The sequence below is a fragment of the Heteronotia binoei genome, chromosome 11 (assembly GCF_032191835.1).
Source record: "Heteronotia binoei isolate CCM8104 ecotype False Entrance Well chromosome 11, APGP_CSIRO_Hbin_v1, whole genome shotgun sequence".
Lineage (NCBI taxonomy): Eukaryota > Metazoa > Chordata > Lepidosauria > Squamata > Gekkonidae > Heteronotia > Heteronotia binoei.
In genome coordinates this window covers 53,751,634-53,773,177 of record NC_083233.1, presented here as the reverse complement: position 1 = coordinate 53,773,177, position 21,544 = coordinate 53,751,634, and the positions used below count along the sequence as shown (strand labels likewise).

Below are 21,544 nucleotides of genomic sequence, written 5' to 3'. Positions count from 1 at the left end.
CCTCCTCCCTACTACCCAGATCCGAGGATAACTGCATTAAAAACATATTGTCAGCCTCTCCCTTTCTACACACACACAAGTTCTGTTCATAGGTTACAGTGAACAAACACAGGCAGTCTTCAGTGAACCTCTGCTCGTTCTTTGTATGAGCACTGAGTCATTCTATCTCATAGTGGTAAACTCAACGCTTGTGGAGCTTAATCTGCGTTGTGGAAGGAACTGGGGTGGGGGAGAGGAAAGACTTTTTCGGGGGCGAGGTTGCTCATGATTCGTGAATTAGATATGTAGCAAAGGGAAAACAATTTGCACTTGTATCCTTGGGAAGATTTACTTACACGCGACGGCGGGGGGAGGGATAAGCTTTTAGATCCTGAAATGCTGCTATCAATCATAGGGTTGATAACTCCTGGCTGGTAAATTCCTAGACATTTGGAGTGGAGCCTGCGAAGGGCAGGGAGCTCAGCGGCGTGTAATGCCAGAGAGTCCACCTTTCCAAAGAAACCATTTTCTGCAGGGAACTGATCTCTGCAGTCCAGAGAACAGCCGTAATTCTGGGAGATCTCGAGGCTGCACCAGGAGATTAGCAGCTCTATATCCTGGGAGCAAACCCACTGAATAGGATTAAAGGTAGACCTGTTTCCTTTAGTTTACCTTAATTTTCATTCTCTCCCCCATCCCGTACTGTTTTCTGAGATGACTGAATACCATGGGGTACTCTGGGAGCGCAACCCCATGCGGAATTACTCCCGAGCAGCTCTAGTGAGCCAGAGAGGGAGTAACTGGAGACAACCTGGCTGAGGACCAGTCCGTCTGTCTGGGAACCGCTCCGCATGGGAAGGACAGGACGGGAGGCATTTTAATTTGTGTCCAGCGCTGAAAGGGTTAAAGGGACAAAGCTGTTTGCTGGAGAGGCCGAGCAAGGAGGCGGGCGCAAAAGAAGAAAGGCTCTTCCGGGAGGGGGGGGGTGCGGAGGAGAAAGGAGTAACGAATTGCCGAAAAGAAGAACCTTCAAATCCGCAAGAGCAGGGAAAAGCCTTGCAGCCGGTCCACGGAAGGTTTACTTGCAAGTAAGTCATTGACGGAGCGGGGGATTACGTATTAGATCTCGGAAGAGAGGAATGCCGCCGCCATTAAATAAATGAGGGGGTTGGGGAGATAATCAGTGTCTTTAGGTGCAAGGAAATTAGGTGTATGAAACTGGCGTTCAATTGCTGGTCATTTTAATTCTGCAAAAGATGCTGCTGTCAGGTCCTACGGTTGTCAAGTCTGTGATGACAAATTCCTGTACAATGGCGGGGTGGAGCCTAGGCAGGAAGCTCAGTGGAGTATAATACCGTAGAGCCTACCGTCTAAACAGGAGTGTCGAACTCATTTGTTATGAGGGCCGGATCTGACATAAATGAGACCTTGTTGGGCCAGGTCATGTCAGGTTGGGCCGGCCATACGTGTACCTATTTAAGATTAGGTAGCAGAGATACACATTTCATAAAGAACACAAACATAAATGTATATATATATATAAATATATATTTAAAATAAAACATGCTTAAAACATTAGCACTCATTGGTCTTAGATGCTTTCTTTGTATTTCTCTCATATGATTCAGGGAACTGGGCAAAGGGAGCTCTGGCTCTTTCCTTCCTTCCCCAGAGGAGAAGGAGGAGCCTCAGCCAATAGAAGGAAGAGAGGCTTGGCTCAGTAGCTCTGCTGTGCAATTGAGAAAGCCTGGGAAAGCAAGCTCTCCCCCCTTCTCTCTAAGGGAGGAGCCTCAGCCAATGGAGAAAAGAGAGGTTTTGCTCTGTAGCTCCTGTGCAATTGAGCAAGCCTTGCAAAGCAAGCTGTTATGCAGAAGAAAGCAAGATATAGGGAGAAGGAAGCAGATGACAGTCTGTTGCTTGGGGGCCTGATATGAGACCTCCAGGGGCCTGATTCGGCCCCCAAATTGCATGCTTGACACCCCTGTTCTAAGGCAACTGATATCTGTTCTCTGACTATCAGTTACAATTGTTGGAGATCCCCAGTCCCTTCCTGGAGGTTGGCAACTGTATTAAGCATCAGTGTTGCTGCACTATGTAACTGTGTGTGTGTGGGGGGGGGGGTAATCAATGTCTTTAAGTACAATAAAAAAAAATGTATGAAATTGGAATTCTGCTGCTTGTGATTTTAGTTCCGGGGAGGGAGCAAAGATTATTAATTGGGTCTATAAGTAAAAAAGGACATTGTGTGTTTGTGCAGGGGAGGGAGGCTAACTCCTACCTAAATGGGAATCAACCACAGCCCCATCTTAAGACCCTGATGCAGTGCCAGTGTGGGGCCAAGGCTGCTGGTGGGTATCCAAGGCTCCCCAACAGAGGAGAGGGAATTTTTAAAAAAAATCAGTTGTCAAGGTACCAGGAGCCTAGCAATGCCACTGGTGTCTATGGAAACACCACCAGTGCCCATGAGTCACAGCACAAGGCAACTCCCCTGTGACAGGCAGAGAGCCATGCCCCCTGAAATCAGAAGACCAGAAGGGGCAAACAGCACCTGGAAACACATCCCTATGAGGATTGTGGCTTCAGCAACAGGATCCCTAGATTAAAAACATACAAAGAGACCTACTGGATCAGACCAGTGGTCCATCTAATCCAGCATTCTGTTTCACACAGTGGCCAATCAGTTCCTTTGAAGGGCCAACAACAGGGTATAGAGCAGGGGTGTCAAACATGCAGTTTAGGGGCCGAATCAGGCCCCCGAGCAACTGGCTGTCATCTGCTTCCTTCTCCCTGGAAAGGAAGGAAAGAGCCAGCGCTCCCTTTGCCCAGTTCTTGGATCCCATGGAGAAATACAAAGAAAACATCTTTAAGACCAATGAATGCTAATATTTTAAGTTTTAAAAAATCTATATTTGTGCTTGTCTGTGTTCTTTATAAAATTTATATATCTGCTATCTAATCTTAAATTGGTTCACGCATGGCATGGCCCGACCCAACAAGATCTCATTTATGTCAGATCCGGCCCTCATAACAAATGAGTTCGACATCCCTGGTAAAGAGACTGAAACTTTCCCCTGATATTGTCTCCTGCCTTTGGGACTCAGAGATTTAGTGCCTCTGAATGTAGAGGTTCCCCTCAGTCACCATGGCTAGCAGTCATTGTTGGACTTATCCTCCATGAAGATATCTAGTTTCCCTTTAAAGATGTTTATTCCTGTGGCCATGACTACATCCTCTTGCAGTGAATTCCACATTTTAATCTCTCTCTGTATACAGAACTATTTCCTTTTGTCTGTCTTGAATCTGCTGCCATCAGTTTCATTGGATGCCCTCAAGTATTTTCCAGTATTTTGGGAAAGGGGGAAAAATCCTCTTTGTCTACTCACTGGCATGCAGGCCTTCCCCTTGCAGAAACCATGCTGATTTTCCCTCAGCATGCTATGTGCCTAACAATTCTGTCTTTGATTACAGTTTTTACTAATAAACCTGGGACAGGTGTTAGGCTGACTGGCCTGTAATTTCCTGGCTCCTGCAGGATCACTTTTAAAAAATTAAAAATTGGTGTAACATTTGCTACTCTCCAGTGTTGTGGTACAGTGGCTGAATTTAGTGATAGGTTACATATGCAGGTTAGTAGATCAACTATCTCACATCCTTAACAACCCTTGGGTGTATGCCATCAGGACCTGGAGACTTCAGGCTTACTGAGAGATGTCAACAATTGTTAATGGCAGTCTACAATAATTAATATAGCACAATTACATTAATCTTGGGTGTGTCTCTTGACCAGGGTTGGTGATGTAGCTCCATTCTCTTTAGGTTTCTTTCTGCCTTTTTGATATATTTCCCTCTCCCTCTTCATACCTAGTAAATAAAGGCATCTTTCGCTATCAGAGGCAACCCACTAGAAGGAGAAGAAGATGGAAGAGGACCCAGAAGTACTAGGAGGAATTGGCAAGAAATTGAGAAAAGACCTCCATCCCATACAGGCAGGGAGTAGTGTTGAATTCTGGGAAAGAGGTATGCCAGAGATCCTGCATCAAGACACCGGGATCTCAGATGAACATTGCCAGTGTTTTCGGCAGTTCTGCTACCATGAGGCTGCTGGGCCCCGAGAGGTTTGCAGCCAGCTTCATGGACTTTGCAACCAGTGGCTAAAGCCAGAGAGGCACTCCAAGAAGCAAATTCTGGACCTGGTGATCCTGGAGCAGTTCCTGGCCATCCTGCCTGAGGAAATGCAGCACTGGGTCAGAGGATGTGTGCCGGAGACCAGTTCCCAGGCAGTGGCCCTGGCTGAAGGTTTCCTCCTGAGTCAGGCAGAGGAGAAGAGGCAGGCAGAGCAGGTGAGGGAGCTTCATTCAGTCAAGCTGTGATACTTGACCTTAGCCTAAGGCCTCCCTGCTCAATCTTTATCCCTCCAGATGCTTGACCAGGGTTGATAGAAAATCCAACCTTGAATCTTGCCACTGTGGTTCAAGCAGCGCTGTTGATTGATGCAGGGGTAAGGATCGGAATGGGGCAAGATCGTCTCCTTGGTCTTTAGCATTCCTTCTCTTACTCCATTTCTTCCACTATTGTTTCAGATGTGGCGACCATCTGTGAAGATGGAAGTGAAGTTCTCTGAGGAGGAAGAATCTCCTTCAGAGGAAGAGCAGTGGGTGCAGACCCAGAAGTGTGCCCAAGATGCCCTCTCACCTGGTAAGGGTGCCTTGTGCCGAGATTTGGGCACATTATGAAGTTGTTAAATAGAGGGTTCAGGACAGGAGAAAAAGGAAATACTTTTGCACACAACATAGAGTGGACTTCTGGGACTCGGTGCCAGAGGACGTAATGGTGGTCATTCACTTGAAGGGGAATTATATAGGTTCATGAATGACAATTACATTTTCATAAGAACATAAGAGAAGCCAATGGCCCATCCAGTCCAACAGTCTGTGTCACACAGTGGCCAAAACACAGGTGTCATCAGGAGGTCCATCAGTGGGGCCAGAACTCCAGACGCCCTCCCACTGTGGCCCTCTAAGCACCAAGAATACAAAGAATCACTGCCCCAGACATAGCGTTTCATTTATACTTTGTGGCTAATAGCCATTGACCTCTGCTCCATATGTTTATCCAGTCCCCTCTTGAAGCTGTCTATGCTTGTAGCTGCCACCACTTCCAGCAGCAGCAGCATATTCCACATGTTAACTAAAATATTCCTATCTCACATACCTTCCATTAGAGTGACTCAAGGTGGCTCCAAAAAGAAAAGTTGACCTGGCACCCCTTGAAACTTTGGAGGTGTGGCAAGGGGTGGATGTGATGTCACTTTGATGTCTCATCCTGCTGAAAGTTTAGACATGACATCAGAGCATCAGCAGACACTCTAGAAACCCCTTGACATTACCCTTGAGTTTTCAGATGCACTAATGTCACGTTTGGGTTTTTGGACTGATGTGATGGTGACGTATCATTTGACATCATTTCTGCACCCTCTTCTCTCAGAAGCCTGAACTCAAGGGCATGTGGGAGGGCCCAGCCAGTGGGAGAATGACATTCCTGGGCCTTTGGTCTGATGAAGCAGGGATGTTGTCACAGTTTTGAGTTCTATGGTTCACAGGATAAGTTTCAAGTATCGCACAAGTCTGAAATGTGTTGGCAGTGTTTATACTCCCCCTCTCAAGGCTCATAGGAAGATGGTACTTCTCTTTCACCTCTCCCTCAACTTTACTAAAAATTATTAGATTTTTTTTAATCTACACAGGGCAAAGTTTCACAGTCCTGGTAGCAGAGATACATGAAGGAGGACTCAAACAAGCAAACAAAATATGAAATCATGGCTAACATCCCTTCTTCCAATGTTCTCTCCCTCACAGGCAGTGAAGAGATGGTGTCGAGCCTTCATCTTTGTGGAGGAGTGGAAATGGCTGCTGCCCCTGCCATCCAGGTAGGGGAGATGAGCAGGGGTCAGCCTGAGTTTCCCCTTCTTTCTCAGCAGGGCTTTTGCTCCTGCAGTTGCTTCTAAAGTGTCTGAGCAAGAGAGGCTCTGAATGCCACTTCCTTTTCCCCTTCCAGGCTCTACATCCTATTCCCTCCCAGAATTCCCCCTTCCAGAGTCACCTGGCATGATATCTGAGGAGGAAATCTGCTTTTTCTTTCAGTCTCCAACTTCCTTTGAGGACGTGGCAGTGTATTTCACCAAGACTGAGTGGGCCTTGCTGGATTCAGGCCAAAGAGCTCTCTACATGGAAGTGATGCTGGACAACTATGGGAATGTGGCCTCTCTGGGTAAGGATCTTTCATAGGTGCCAAAGGTGTGAATTACTCCCAGTAGGGTGATGCAGGATGATGTGTTAATCAAAATATTGAACAGCAGTATGTCATGGTGAGGCTTGGCCTATACTCAACCACTCCGGGGGCCTCCAGGAGTTGAGGTGCTAGTGAAAGCTGCATACAGCATAGTGTGGTGGAGCAACCCAACTGACATGGCTGGTCCAGTGGCAATTGCTGCCAATGTGGTTGACAGCATGAGAACCAGGGTGGGTGTCATGGCCGGAAGTGGAAGCAGACAAAGGCTTTGTGTTACTCTTCCTTCTCATTTCTCTCCCTCCCAAAGAAGGCACAGATGTACAATAGACTACAGTGGAGACAAACAAAAGGCTGGAGAGTTTCTCAAGAGGATCTCAATAGAATATTCCCTTCCCTTATGTCAAGGGAATAGGCAAAGAATAGCCATGACAGATTTCTGCTTCACTTTTTAGCAACTCTTGCTTGCTTGGTTAAAAAGCCTTCTGGTTAGGGACAGAGGGAGGCCTTTTGGGGCCTGAGAATTTGGGAGTTCTTCTTGGGGCTGAGCTCAGTTGCAGCTCTTTTAGTCCATTTAGGAGCTGCATTGTTCTTAAATATTGAATATTCCAGGAAAAGGTAATGTGTTCACTTAAGAATATATTTTCAGGCCTCCCCCCCCCCCCCACAACTGGCTTCCCTTCCAAAAAACCATGGGGGGGTTCCCTTAGAACTGTGGTATTCACTTGGTGAGCTTCTGCATTCTCCCCCTACCCCAGCAGACATGAGTTAACAGAGTCTGAAGACCAGCTCCTCTCCTTTCTCATCACACCTGGAAGGAAGCACTCTGTACAGTCACAGGACTAGAAATCACAATTGCTTTTTGTATTTGATCATCAAAAGACTTGCATGTGAAGGCAAATGTGGAGGGTAGAGGAACAATCTTTTGATACCATTTTCCTTAAAGTACATTCAGGGTTTTGGGGTAGGAGAGGGATAATCAGGATATAAAAACTACTCTGCTGGGGGACTGACCAGGGAAAGGTTGTGACCAGCAGCTCAGGAGACAAAATCATACTTATTAATCAGGCGTTCCTGATTGATGACTTGGCTTCTTGTGTGAGTGGTGATTGGATCTCCCTCTTTATTCCAACAGGAGGTGTCAGTGAATCAGTTGGGGAATTCCAGGGGTTCTCTTTGGAAAAAGCCAAGATTGTAGAGGCTGAAGGAAATTTTGGGAATAGATGTGGACCACAGAGGCAGGAAGGAGGCCATACAGTGAAGAGGAGGGTTAAGTCCATTCCTTGCCAACAAGAGGGCCTCCATGAAATCCCAGCCCACAGTAGTCACCAATGGACTCATTCAGGAGTAAAGCCATTGATCTACTCAGAGAGTAGAATGACATTTTCAGATGGAAGAAAGGGTGATGTATGTTTTCCAAGCCAAAGTATAATGAAGGCATGTAAATGCTGTTATTGTGGAAACTACAGTTACAGCCCACAGCTTTTTGTACACCAAAGAATACACACAGCACAGAAACTTTTTGAATGCTCAGAATGTGGAAAAAGATTCAGTCAGAATAGCAATCTTCAACAGCATCAAAAAATCCACAGAGGGGAGAAACCTTTTGAATGCTCAGAGTGTGGAAAGAGATTCAGTCGCAGTGTCTATGTTCAGGTGCATCAAAGAATCCACACAGGGGAGAAACCTTTTGAATGCTCAGAGTGTGGAAGGAGATTCAGTCAGAATAGCAATCTTCTAAAGCATCTAAGAATCCACAGAGGGGAGAAATCTTTTGAATGCTCAGAGTGTGGGAAGAGATTCAGTAGGAGTTGGAATCTTCAGCAGCATCAAAGAACCCACACAGGGGAGAAACCTTTTGAATGCTCAGAGTGTGGAAAGAAATTTTATCAGAATTCAAATCTTCGACAGCATGAAAGAACCCACACTACAGAGAAATCTTTTGCGTGTTCAGAGTGTGGAAAGAAATTCAGTTGCAATGGCAATCTTCAAAAGCATCAAAGAATCCACAGAGGGGAGAAACCTTTTGAATGCTTAGAGTGGAAAGAGATTCAGTTGGAGTTAAAATCTCCAACAGCATCAAAGAATCCACAAAAGGAAGAACCATTTTGAATGTTTCAGAGTATGGGAAGAAAGTCAGTATGAGTTCTAGTATCCCAAAGTATCTAAGAATCCGCACAGGAGAAAAACCTTTTGAATGCTCAGAATGTGGAAATAACTTCAGCTGGAGAGGCCTTTTTCAACTGCATCAAAAAACTTACACAGGGGAGAAGCCTATTGAATGCTCAGGGTGGAGAAATTGAGTCAGAGTAGCACTCTTCAACATCTAAGAATCCACAGGCACAGCATCTAAGAACTGCTTTTAAATGCTTAGAATGTTAAAAGAGATTCAGTTCTTGTGGCGGTCTTCAACACCAGCAAAGAACACACACCAGGGAGAAACCGTGTGAATTAATAATAATAATAATAAATTTTTATTTATACCCCGCCCTCCCCGCCGAAGCAGGCTCACGGCGGCTTACGGGACATGGTGGATCACACCATGATGTAACAATAAATACAACATAACCATTAAAATACATTTCTTAAACCAGCGATTAGATTAAAATTTAAATTACAGTAAAAAATTCTCAGAGTGTGGAAATAAATACTATTTGAGGGGCAATCTCCAAAATATTTATGAACCCACGCAGGAGAAAAACCTTTTAAATGCTCAGAATGTGGAAAGTTCCTTTGGAATTCCAATCTTCAGCAGTATCAAAGAATCCACAAAGTGGATAAGTCGTCTGAATGTTCAGAGTGTGTGTATGGGGGAGGGAAGAATTCAATCAGAGTGGAACTCTTCAAGAGCTTTTAGGAACTCACAGAGAAGAGAAATCTTTTGAATGCTCAGGGTGTGGAAAGAGATTCCGTTAGCAAGGCATCAACAGCATCTAAGACAAGGATGGTCAAACTGTGGCTCGGGAGTCACAGGTGGCTGTTTCACACATACTGTGTGGCTCTTGCAGCCCCCATCAGCCATCTTGGAGAAGCCATATTTCTCTTTAAATGACTTCTGCAAGACAAGCCAGCCAGTAGCTTGGAGAATGCATTTAAAGTTGTTTTCTTTTCTCTCCCCTTCCATCTATTTTTGTTCCTTCCTTCCTTCCCTCAAACATCTGATGTTCATGTCTTGTAGCTCAAACATCTGACATTTATTCTATGTGGCTCTTACATTAAGGAAGTTTGGCCACCCCTGATCTAAGAATTCTTGGACTGTAGAAACTGATCTACCCATGACTGAAGAGTGAACTAGATCTCACAAGGAAGAAAACATATTATGTGCTCTCAGGTAAGGAAGAGATTCGGGACCAGCTCATATCCGCTTAAGTACTGATAGTCCAAACATGGGAGGAGCCTCATAAATGCGCACTGTGTGTTAAGAGTTTGATGCAAAGGTCCTACCTTCCTGTTCCTCAGAGATAGTTCCCCCTAAACTTTGCTAGTTTGCACTACTACACAGATATTTGGCCCTTAGCTCACAGGTTTTGGCTCAGTGCAGGAAAGTGCCTCTGCTGCCTCTACGGCACCTCCCCCTCCTTCACCACCAACCTACCCTTCAGCTACCTGGTGACACTTCAGACCTAGGAGAGAAGGGAGGATGAGGGGAGGAGAAGGAAGCTGAACTGGCAGCCCTCAGCATCTGCGTGCAGGAAAGAGAGTATAAAAGGTAGAGAGTGCGTGCAAAGGGAAGGTGAAGGAGAGTGTTTTTCAGTAACAAAACAGGAGCAGGTGGGGCCACGTGGGAGGATGGCATCACCAAGCACTTGCTCTGCCTTGCTACCCCAGCATCTTCCCACTGCATTTCTTGTGCTGCACCACCTAAGTGGGCTGTGGGCAGGGCTTTTTTTGAGCAGGAATGCAGTTCTGGCTGGCTTGGTATCAGGGGGTGTGACCTAATATGCAAATGAGTTCCTGCTGGGCTTTTTCTACAAAGAAAGCCCTGTGTAGAACACTGGTGACATCAGGGAGTGTGGCCTAATATGCAAATGAATTCCTCCTGGGCTTTTTCTACAAAAAAAGCTCTGGCTGCAGGGATGTTCAGTTGAGTTGTGTTAAGCAAGGAGAAAGTGTGGGTGGTTAGTCATCCCCCCCACCACTGCCACCGTGTAGAATCCCTCTCTCTCTGCCTAGCATCCAAGCTTGCACATTTCCCTGCCCCTCCCACAGGAACAAAAGGCAGAGGTGTGAGGTTTCTCCTATTGCTTCCGTTTGTATGTAAGCAGTATAATGACCACTGGCAGCAACTCTCATCATCCTTGCACAAGTTCTTCACTGACAAGGCAGCTTATTTTGCATTCCTTTCACTAGTTTTTGAGCCAAACATCTGATTGTAATAAGGCAACAAATGCCCTTTGCATTGTACTGGTAAATAAAGAGACATTTGCCACACACCTGTGAGCACTCAAGTCATATTAATACAATCCTGCGGAATTTAAAGTGGATGTCTTTTACAATCAGGTTTCTAGGAGATACAGTTTTTGCTGGAGGTGAAGGGGAAGTTAAAATCTACTACTTCTAGAATATTTCAGAGTTCTGATAACTGAATGGTGACTCAGGGCTTCAGGATGCTTTATGCTTGAAAGGATTACTCATTTCAGGATTGCACTAGTGTGATGTCATGGTTAACCATGTTGGACTAGTGTCTGGAATACCAAGATCTGAGTCTCCACTCATGCCATGGAAGTTCACTGGATGCCCTTAGGCCAGTTATTCTGTCACAGGCTAACCCCCCTCACAGGATAAAATGGAGGAGAGGAGAATAATGTAAGCTGCTTTGGGTTGTCATTGGAGTGAAAGTCAGGGTACAGATGGATTGAATAAATAAATTACTGTTGCTGTTAAAAGAGGATCTGGAGTCATGGCTTTGTAAGTTCCTTCCACATCAAACATACAACCAGCATACAAGTTTTGTGGGACTTTTCAAGCCTCAAGTGCTGATGGCGAGAGATGTTTTAGCTTGATGAATGCCATTAAAACTAAGACTAGAAATCAGCTAGATACTGATCACCTGGAGAACTTAATGAGAATTAAACTGCATAGGTCTAACGGGAATAATATTACTATTGACAATATTTACAATTTCTGGAAACCTGAAAAAGGAAGAGAAGTTAAAATATTTTATCTCATAATGTTTAAATTATTCAGGCTAGAAAGAAAGAAGTCCATCAATGGCTTTTCAGGCTCACCTCCATACAGATGCTAATGGGGCTAGCTAAAAGACAATGGGATGATCAAGCTTCTCCCATCTTCCCCCCTTCCAGGAAAATCTCTATAAAGGAGCTGGAGGAAACTCTTCTTTGAGCTGGGCTGACTGGGTCATGTGGGAGGGGAAAACAGAGGTGATGAACAGGAAGTCAGTCTCTTTTTCCTGGGACAGTGAGCAGGGCCGGATTAACAATTAGGCAAATGAGGCACTTGCCTATGGGTCCCCAAGGCTTTTAGGGGCAACGGGCCAGCTCCCCCCCCCCCCAGTTCTCTCCCCCGCAGCCCGCGGCTAGTTTGCCTCTTCCCCTCAGCTTGCCTGCCTCGCCTCCTCCCCATCGCTTCCCCCTTCATCCGTCCACCCCCTCCCTCCCTGTCGCTTCCCTTGTTGCTTCCCTGTTCGTCCCTTCCCAATTCACCTGATCCCTCCCCGTTGTTTTCTTCTTTGTCCAGCTGCTCCACCTCCTCCCCATCTGCTGGCCCAGCCCCAGGGAAACCCATCCCTGGAGCGAGAAAACCGCTTCTGCGCTCATTGCAAGACACTTTCAGCTGAGTCAGGCGGGGAGGAAAGGGAAGCCTTTGCAAAACTCCTGGGCTCTGGTTGAGTGGTGGGCAGCGGGCACAGGATACTTCCCATTCCCAAAAGCAGAAATCTGAATTGCCTGCAGCAAAAAAAAAGTGAGAAAGTCAGAAGCAGAAATCCGAATTGCCTGCAGCAAAAAGTGATGAAGCCAGCCAGACAAGCCGGCTCCGTCAGGCTTGCCTGCCCTTCAGCAACTCCTCAGCCCCTCTTCTGCATCTGGCAGCGCCAGGCCAGCCAACACTTTAACTCCTGGGGGGAGTTGGGGGCTGTTTTTGCTGTAGGCTCTGCCCACTGTTTTAGTGGTGGGTAAGGATAGGAGGGTGGTGACCAGAGTGACAGGGAGGGAAGAGAAGGGAAAAGTGGTGGTGGGGAAAGCAGTAGGGAGAAGAGGGAAGCTCTTCCTTGCCTACCTCTCACCACCACCCTCCCTTCCCCACCATTAAAATAGTGCGCTGGGCTGAAGGCAGAAGCAGCCCCAGATCCCGTGCTAGTTAAAGGACCCATTAAATAACTGATCATTCGGCCCTTTAACTAGTGGGGGGGGATGTGGGGGGCTGCTTCTGCCCCTCTCACCGGTTTCTCTTGGCCTCTTCTCCCTCCTAGCCTCGATCATGGCCGCTTCTCCTCCCTCCTTCCCCTTCCTTCCAGCCCCCATCGCTGGCTTCTCCTGACCTCTTCCCCTCCCTCCCAGCCCTGATCACCTCTGCTTCTCCCACCTCCTTTCCCTCCCTCCCAGCCCCGATCAGGGCTGCTTCTCCTGGCCTCTGCTGCTTGCCTCCCCCCCTTCCTGCAAGTAGCCCCACGAGTAGGTGGCAGGCATGGGGCTACTTGCAAGTAGGTGGCAGCTCTGGTGACTGGGGCGGAGAGGGAGAGCAACTACAGGGAAGGTTGTGTGGGGCGCGGGGGGGCATCAGTGCCTCCCTGAAGGATGTAAATGCCACCCCCAACCTTCCAAATCCTGGCTACGGCCCTGCAGTTTAGGAAATTCCTGGAGCTGGGGGCTGTGCCTCGGGCAGGGGGGAGCTGAATGGATCCCTAGATCTACCCTTGAAAGTGGCCATTTACTCTGGGTAAATTCTGGAGATCAGTTGTCTTTCACAGAGAACTCCAGCTCCTTGACAGTAGCCCTAATTCAACACTGTGACTTTCCCCCCAATCATTACTTCCTGTAATATATATAGCCTGCCACCTTTCTGTTCTCCCCTCCTTCATTTTTATCTTCACAACTTGTGAAGGTAGGTTAAGCTGAGAGTGACTCTGGGTCTTAAGCATGTCTACTCAGAATCCTACTCTGGTCTATTCAATAGGACTTACTCCCAGGAAGTCTGGCACCATCGATGCGTATATTCTCCATGGCAGCTGAAAGCACTGCCTTTGTGCATTCTTCCCTCCTTTATTTTTATTTACTGCAAGTGTGGAGTAGTGGCTAAGAGTGTCAGGCTAGGTTCTGGGAGGCCCGGGTTCAAATCTTCTTGAATATGGTGATCATATCACCTCTCAGCCGTCTTCTCTCTAGGCTAAACATGCCCAGCTCCTTCAACCTTTCCTCATAGGACTTGGTCTCCAGACCCCTCACCATCTTTGTCGCTCTCCTCTGGACCCGTTCCACCTTGTCTATATCCTTCTTAAAATGCGGTGCCCAAAACTGAACATAATACTCCAGGTGACGTCTTACCAGAGCAGAGTAAAGTGATACCATCACTTCACGTGATCTGGACACAATGCTTCTGTTAATACAGCCCAATATTGCATTTGCCTTTTTAGCCACCGGTACCTGCAAGCTGCAGCGGGGCCATGGGCAGTGGGGTGGGTGCTCCAACTCTTGAGATAATTTGCAAGGGGGCCTTCAAGATTTCAACTGCCTACGGGCTTCCACAGGGTTTAATCTGGCCCTGACAATGAGGACCTGAGAACATGCACAGAGACCTCTCCTTATTAGGCTTCCCAACCCCCCCCCCCGCCCTGCCGGGGCACCCCTGGATTAGCAGCCTAATCCCCTGCTCCCTAAAAATCTGATAGCGGGGGTGGAACCGCGTCGTGTCTCTTTACCTGCTTCTCCCTTCCTCCGAGTTACAAAGACCCGCCCTCCGCTGGCCTGCTATTTGCTCCAGTCTGGCCTCCCTTCGCGAGGTGCATGCTGCGACTTGTAGTCCTTGCATCCTCTCACGTCTGCTGAGCATTATTCTCTATGTGGAGATTGATTCTCATAGGGTATAATGGGGAATTGATCTGGAGGTTTCGGGGGCTCTGGGGGAGCTGTTTTTTGAGGTAGAGGCACCAAATTTTCAGTATAGTATCTAGTGACTCTCCCCAAAGTACCTCCCAAGTTTCAAAACGATTGGACCAGGGGGTCCCATTCTATTAGCCCCAAAAGAAGGTGCCCCTATCCTTCATTATTTCCTATGGAAGGAAGTCATTTAAAAAGGTGTGCGGTTCCTTTAAATGTGATGGCCAGAACTCCCTTGGAGGTCAATTATGCTTGTCACACCCTTGTTCCGGGCTCTGCCCCGATGTCTCCTGGCTCCACCCCCAAAGTCTCCTGGCTCCACCCCCAAAGTCCCCAGATATTTCTTGAATTGGACTTGGCAACCCTACTCATTATCCCCCAAATCTCGAAATGCCCAGAGCTGGCAACCCTATATGAAAATAGGGCTTGGGCACTAAAAGTTCATCTTTTGAACATACAACAAAAAAATTAGCAGCACAAAATGTGTCGCTAAATTAAGTTTGCAATGATTTAATAATAAGCTTTTAAAATTTTTAAATGGTTTGTATTTCACTCTTTAAGAAGTCGAAGTGCCTAACAGACAAATTAACATGCTTTTATAAATTGAAACTCTCTTATAAACAAATTAGTCTTTTAATCCAGATCAGATGGACACCAATTTTTGTCAGACAGAATACAAGGCCACAAAATGCATTTTGTTTATAAGGTTGCCAAGTCCAATTCAAGAAATATCTGGGGACTTTGGGGGTGGAGCTAGGAGACTTTGGGGGTGGAGCCAGGAGACATGGGGCGGAGCCAGGGGCAAGGGTGTAACAAGCATAATTGAACTCCAAGGGAGTTCTGGCCATCACATTTAAAGGGACAGCACACCTTTTTAAATGTCTTCCTTCCATAGGAAATAATGAAGGATAGGGGCACCTTCTTTGGGGGCTCATAGAATTGGACCCCCTGGTCCAATCGTTTTGAAACTTTGTCCCTCTGTTTCTAGTGATACATCAAATATGGAGAATTACAAACTATTTTCACTTGTGTCACACAGCAGGGGCCTAGGAGGGCCTTCTACTGGCTGCCACCACTCTGGGAGGGCCCAGAACACCCAACCACCCTTGTCTTCCTTATTAGTAAATACTTAACTGTGACCAAGGAGACATGAGGACCCAAGCAGTATAACAACAACAGTTTATTTACAGTGCTCAAATAATGTGGGTAAAAACAGTGCTATTGTGAAATATATATACAGTAAAGGTGGTGCAACACAAAAGGAAAAGCCCAAACACGACTTGCTAAACGTTTCCTGCTCTAATACCAAACTCACCCCTTGGATGAGGGATCTCTCCTGCTGTCTTCTCTCCTGCAGCCTTTTCAAGAGCAAACACACCCAATCTGTGCTTGGCCCTTTTATGCTTTCCTCACAGGTCCCACCCTTCTCTGGGCTAGTTTCTCTCCAAAACCTTGCTCCCTATCAGAGGGACAGAAGAGATCCTGGGAAATGTAGGCTTTCTTTAGTAACTCCTAGGCAAGTTTCTCTGGAGCCTATAGGCCTCACTAGGCCCAGGGTTGTTACAACTTGATATGCAGTATGTTATAGTGTCAGTGACTGAGAAAAGAACACTCAGTTTCCACAAAGATAGCAAAGAAACAAGCAGTACAGAGATTGAAGTGTTCCTATGCTAAATGCAGAACAAAGGAACAAAAGAAACATCTGTTGAAGAAAAAAAAGTGAAAGTTGTGAAGAGCTGAGGCAAAAAAATGGTATGGACGTGGACAGAACCTGCAAAAATGTGTACCTTCACATTAGGCTTCCCAACCCTCCCGCTTTGGCGGGAGACTTCTGGGTTCCCAGCTTCATCTCCCGCTCTCCAAAAATTGGGAAGCGGGTGGAGGGGGGGAGAACATACCTGTAGGCTTCATGCTGTTGTAGAGCTCCTGAGCAGTTTGTAAAATGTCTGCCCCTTTAAGGCTGGGCAGGAAGCAGGAAACAGGAAGAGCTTCGGAGAACGGCCCCTCCCTTTCTTTGCTTTCGTTTTCACAGTAGGTAGAGTTCTCCGGAAGAAGACCAAGTAAGTATTTGTGTGTGTGAGAGAGGGAGGGGGCAGGGAGGGGAGATTCCCTGGTATGGAGGCCCTCCCCCCCTTTAGAAAGCGTGGGGGGGGGAGGGAAATTTCTACTAGGCACTCTATTATTCCCTATGGAGAACGATTCCCATAGGGAATAATAGGAAATTGATCCGTGGGTATTAGGGGCTCTGGGGGGGCAATTTTTTGAGGTAGAGGCACCAGATTTTTAGTATAGCATCTAGTGCCTCTCCCCAAAATATCCCCCAAGTTTCAAAACGATTGGACCAGAGCGTCCAATTCTATGAGCCCAAAAGTTGGTGCCCCTATCCTTAATTATTTCCTATGGAAGAAAGGCATTTTAAAAGGTGAGCTGTCCCTTTAAATGTGATGGCCAGAACTCCCTTGGAGTTCAATTATGCTTGTCACATCCTTGTTCCTGGCTCCACCCCCAAAGTCTCCTGGCTCCACCCCCAAAGTCTCCTGGCTCTGCCCCCAAAGTCCCCAGATTTTTCTTTAATTGGACTTGGCAACCCTACTTCACATCCACAAAGTTGCTTTGACTGTGATATTTCCCAAAAGATTACATTGCATTTGAGCTGGGAGAGATCAAGCCAAGGAGTAGAGGGGCATGGCAGTAGAGTGGATAATGTCATGTGGATGTTCCTGAAAACAGTGCTCTTGGAAGGAGGCCAAAGTTCAGCAAAGACATTCATGTGGATGCAACCCAAGTCTGAAGGGCATTCCATACAACCTGCAGAGAAAGGGTCTTAAGAGCACAGTCTAACTAAAACATCTTCCTATGCCACCTAGGGTTGCCAAGTCTAACTCAGAATATATCTGGGGACTTTGAGGGTGGGGCTGGGAGACTTTTCCATTCCCTAAAATAAATAATAAAAACACAGCAGTGCAGTTCCCCTGAATACAATCTTCATTTTGTCATCCCCAAGCAGTTGGCTGCACTTCCACTCTCTCTCTCTCTATCACACACACACACACACACACAAAGGCACATAGCTGCCAAAATAAACACAGTTTGGAAGCACACACTTTGTGGTCTCATTGGGGCAATTTACTCACTATGGGATTTGTTGACTGCTTTATACTCAACCCAGTTCATCGGACTAACGCAGGGAAACCAAAACTTACTATTTTTGTATGCAAACGACTTCTCAAGGGACTGTAAAACAAATGGAGGTTCTGGGCTCCTTCTCTTCCAACAGTAGGCTTCCCAAATCCCCCGCCTAGCTGGGGGACCCCCGATTTGGAGCCTTCTCCTCCCGCTCGCCAAAAATCACCCAGCCCTGATCCCAGCGGCTTCTCCTTGCCCTTCCCTTCCAGCACCAATTGCAGCAGCCTTTCTTCAGTTTTCCCAGGCTGCTTCCCGCCCCCAATCAGCTGGCTGGCGGGGGGGGGGGGGAGAGGGAGCCCCTCCCGCAAAGGACCATGTGCCTTTGCACCTCCAGAGGCTTGACTTGAAAGGCTTCAATTTAGGATGGCGTGTCTGTGTTTCTGTGAAGAAGCTGGCAGCAACTGGTGAGTAGAGAGGCCGATCCACTGCTTCAGACTCGCCAGAAAGGGGGGGGGGAGAGGGAAACGTCTTCATTAGTTCCCTATGTGATCGATTCTCATAGGGTATAATGGGGGATTGTTCTGGAGGTTTCAGGGGCTCTGGGGGAGCTGTTTTTTGAGGTAGAGGCACCAAATTTTCAATATAGTATCTAGTGCCTCTCTCCAAAGTACCCCCTAAGTTTCAAAATGATTGGACCAGGGGGTCCAATTCTATGAGCCCCAAAAGAAGGTGCCCCTATCCTTCATTATTTCCTATGGAAGGAAGACATTTAAAAAGGTGTGCTGTCCCTTTAAATGTGATGGCCAGAACTCTCTTGGAGTTCAATTATGCTTGTCACAGCCTTGTTCCTGGCTCTGCCCCCAAAGTCCCCAGATATTTCTTGAATTGGACTTGGCAACCCTATCCAACAGGCACATTGTTCTGCAGGCTCACCCCACCCCCATTCAGCCTGCCTGGAAGATTTAAAGGCAGACATCTTTCTAGAAGCAAGCTGTTCCCAGCATCTTGCTAAGCCTACCGAGTTTTGAAGGCACATGGAGGCTGTTGAGGCAGGGCTTCCCCCTGCCGACCAGCTGACTGGGGTTGGAAAAGAGCCTGTCAAACTGGGAGAGCCCCTGCTGGGACCTGGAGATTGGCAAGCCTAACACCACCATACACTTTTTAAAAACATTCCAGCCTAATGACAAAAGTGGCTATACTCAAAAGCTTCCACTCTTTTCTGTTACTTTTTGTAATTTGTGATAACAAGTATCTCTTGCTGTGACTTTTCTGTTATGTTTCTCTTGTTATCCTTGCCCAGGATGTTTTATTTCTTTCTTTCCACCCCCTGATTTCCTTTATTTCCTTCACTCCAAGCCTAAAAAAGGTAAAGGTAGTCTCCTGTGCAAGCACCAGTCGTTTCTGACTCTGGGGTGATGTTGCTTTCACAACGTTTTCATGGCAGACTTTTTATGGGTGGTTTTCCATTGCCTTCCCCAGTCATCTACACTTTACCCCAAGCAAGCTGGGTACTCATTTTACCAACCTTGGAAGGATGGAAGGCTGAGTCATCCTGGAGCCAACAACCTGAACCAGCTTCTGCTGGGATCGAACTCAGGTCATGAGCAGAGCTTTGGACTGTAGTACTGCAGCTTTACCACTCTGCGCCACCGGCTCTACCTACCTCATTCAAAAGTTCCCCTTCTTCCAGGATTCTTCCAGGGAGCAGAATAGAGTAATTCATTCCTTTAATTAGAAGTGGCAGGTAATGGGATGTGTCCTTAAGATCTCTTAATAGGCTAATTGCTGCTTAATAAATTTCAAAGTACTTCTTTCCTACTTGTAATTAGAAAGGTAAAAAAGAATTTAAAGGCTTTCATCTTCCCTTCTGTGCTGCAGGTAGGGAGACATTGAGCACTGTCTTCCCTATGACTTCATCTGGAACACTCTGAACTTTTGCTCCAGCCTAGTAAGTCTGCCAACTTAATGCTGGCAAATTCCTGGAGATTTAGGCATGGAGCCTAGAAAGGACAGAATTTGGGGAGGGGAAGAGAGCTCAGCGAGGATGTGATGCCTCCAAAGCTGCCGTTTCCTCTGGTGGAACTAATCCAGGAGCACTCCAGGTCCCACTTGGAATTTTGCAACAGTACCAGAAAAAGTGACAAGAAGACTGGTGGTGAGAATATTTTATTCCATGTGGCATTTGCAAATGTATTTCATTGTGTGTGTGTTTTAAATTTTGTAAGCCTCCGCTAAAAGTTGTAGCTGGGGATCTCCAGGCAACTGGGATTAGTTCACCTGGAGAAAATGGCTGCTTTGGGAGGTGGGCTCTATGACATTATACCCCATTGATGTCCCTCTTCTCTCCGAACCCTGCCCTACTCAGAATCCACCCCCAAATCTCAAGGTATTTCCCAACCTAGAGCTGGCAACCATACTGGAAAGATATTAGGTTAAAGTCACTTTAATTCAGTAGTGATCTCTTAGTGCATTCATGGGGCTGCTTGGCATGTTTTATCTACTGGCATGGTTTGTTGTTGATTTTTTTTTAACATCTGCATTTGTTTGCCTCCTTGAGTGCTCACAAGGTGTCAAAAGGAAGGAGGGAAAGAGACCATATGTTTGCACTAGCTACCTTTATTATTGATTTTATAGACTGAATTTTTATAATAAACAATCTCTCTCTAAAAAAGTTTTCAAGGCCGCAATTTTTTAAACAATGGTATAATGATAAATAACATGCAATATTGCAACATGCAATGCTTATTGAGGTTCAGTCCCTTGAGTTTTTAGATGATATTAATTGTCTTAATCATGAAAGGCCTTGAGGATTTCTGAGGTTTTAAAATATGATCACAAAATGCAAATATATCAATAGTCAAGTCAACCTCCAATAAAACAAAGCCAGTCTGCAACCCTGGCCAGGATTCAACCTGGGTAATCACCAATCTTACCAGACCCTCTTAACTGCCTTGCAGTAGAGGGCTCCCCCCCCCCCCCCCTGCACCTTCTGTGGCTAAGTTTACATCTGAGAGAGTGAAGTCCTGGCTCTACCCTTGGGAAGGCCCTGTCAGTTATACATGCCTGCCAACCTTGGAGGGCAATGGAACAACCTTTCTAATTGACATAAGCACCACAGGGCAGCTTTCAATAGGAGAAGATGGCTCTTGAGGTATTCTCTGGAGGAGTCCTTGGGGAAAATTAAGTCTCCAAATTAATCAAACCAGGACCAGATGAGAGAGCTGTTACTTTGATCTCTTAATGCAATGTATCTCCCAGATCTACTGCTCTAGGCCTTGCTGCCTCTGAACTCAGCCGTGTCTTTACAGTTTGTGGAACTGGCTCGTGTCATCACTCCAAATACAGGGATACAGTCTATAATATAGTGGATTCTAGGCATTGAGGAATCGAGGCGGTAGTGATAACAAGTTCTTTATTGAGTACAGCACGTTGATGGCTCACTAAGGGACTGGAGAACAGGCCCCGCAGGGCCAACTGTATACAGTACTGTGTTCCCGCCCTAGTGTTTGATAGGGCCATTCAAACCAGCAGGAGGCCTGTGATTGGAGCAGGGCAGTTAGGATTTGGATCCTCTTGCCCATTGTTCCTCAGTCCCCAAGCTCATCGCATACATGTATTCACATACACAACAGTCAGAAGACACTGTTGTGGCATCTCTGTATGAATCACTGCTCTGAGCTTCTCAATCAAGGGGCACACCCAGAACATTGATCTATATGGAAAAGGGGGAGGCTCCTTCTGGAAACATGGGGGTGAGGCTTTCACAATTGCTGGATAGGTCTTACACAAGCTAAGTAAACCTTTTGAGTTATACAAAGATGTATGCTTCCAGTTTTAATTTGGGGTGGGGTGGGATATGTCACTTCAGCTATCAAGAGCCTGGCAAACAGTTGGTTGCTACTATATCAGCTTCTCAGAGCTGCCTCCTCTTCCTGTGATCTAAATCTGGAAGCTCTGATTGCTTTCTCTCACTTTCTGCGGTGTTGCTTTTATTTAGGAACTAGAAAGACCAGCCAAGCCGGCATTCTTGCAACTGAAGCATGGAATGAAAGTGCAAAAAAAAAAGAATCCTGAGCAACTAATTAACACCAGGATCTCAA

General features: G+C 46.5%; 2 protein-coding genes across 2 annotated transcripts; both read left to right on the top strand.

Moving 5' to 3' along the window:
* The first annotated feature begins 3,870 nt into the window (after nt 1-3,870).
* On the top strand, nt 3,871-4,712 carry LOC132579655 (zinc finger protein 24-like). The gene is made up of 2 exons (XM_060250181.1): nt 3,871-4,319; nt 4,560-4,712. Exons 1-2 carry the CDS (start codon nt 3,897-3,899, stop codon nt 4,710-4,712), a joined length of 576 nt encoding a protein of 191 aa, XP_060106164.1. The 5' UTR covers nt 3,871-3,896.
* Nucleotides 4,713-5,840: 1,128 nt separating this feature from the next.
* LOC132579317 (oocyte zinc finger protein XlCOF6.1-like) lies at nt 5,841-8,929 on the top strand. The gene is made up of 3 exons (XM_060249607.1): nt 5,841-5,905; nt 6,120-6,246; nt 7,400-8,929. The coding sequence occupies exons 1-3, from the start codon at nt 5,846-5,848 to the stop codon at nt 8,374-8,376; spliced, it is 1,164 nt and encodes a 387-aa protein (XP_060105590.1). The 5' UTR covers nt 5,841-5,845; the 3' UTR covers nt 8,377-8,929.
* The last annotated feature ends 12,615 nt before the right edge of the window (nt 8,930-21,544 follow it).

What these genes read in the sequence shown, in the direction of transcription:
- LOC132579655 (XM_060250181.1), top strand. Translation starts at nt 3,897, where the DNA reads ATGGAAGAGGACCCAGAAGTACTAGGAGGAATTGGCAAGAAATTGAGA. An exon ending in AGAAGAGGCAGGCAGAGCAG is followed by an intron (nt 4,320 to 4,559) that starts GTGAGGGAGCTT and finishes CTATTGTTTCAG; the next exon opens with ATGTGGCGACCATCTGTGAA.
- LOC132579317 (XM_060249607.1), top strand. Translation starts at nt 5,846, where the DNA reads ATGGTGTCGAGCCTTCATCTTTGTGGAGGAGTGGAAATGGCTGCTGCC. An exon ending in CTGCTGCCCCTGCCATCCAG is followed by an intron (nt 5,906 to 6,119) that starts GTAGGGGAGATG and finishes TTTTTCTTTCAG; the next exon opens with TCTCCAACTTCCTTTGAGGA. An exon ending in TGGGAATGTGGCCTCTCTGG is followed by an intron (nt 6,247 to 7,399) that starts GTAAGGATCTTT and finishes TTATTCCAACAG; the next exon opens with GAGGTGTCAGTGAATCAGTT.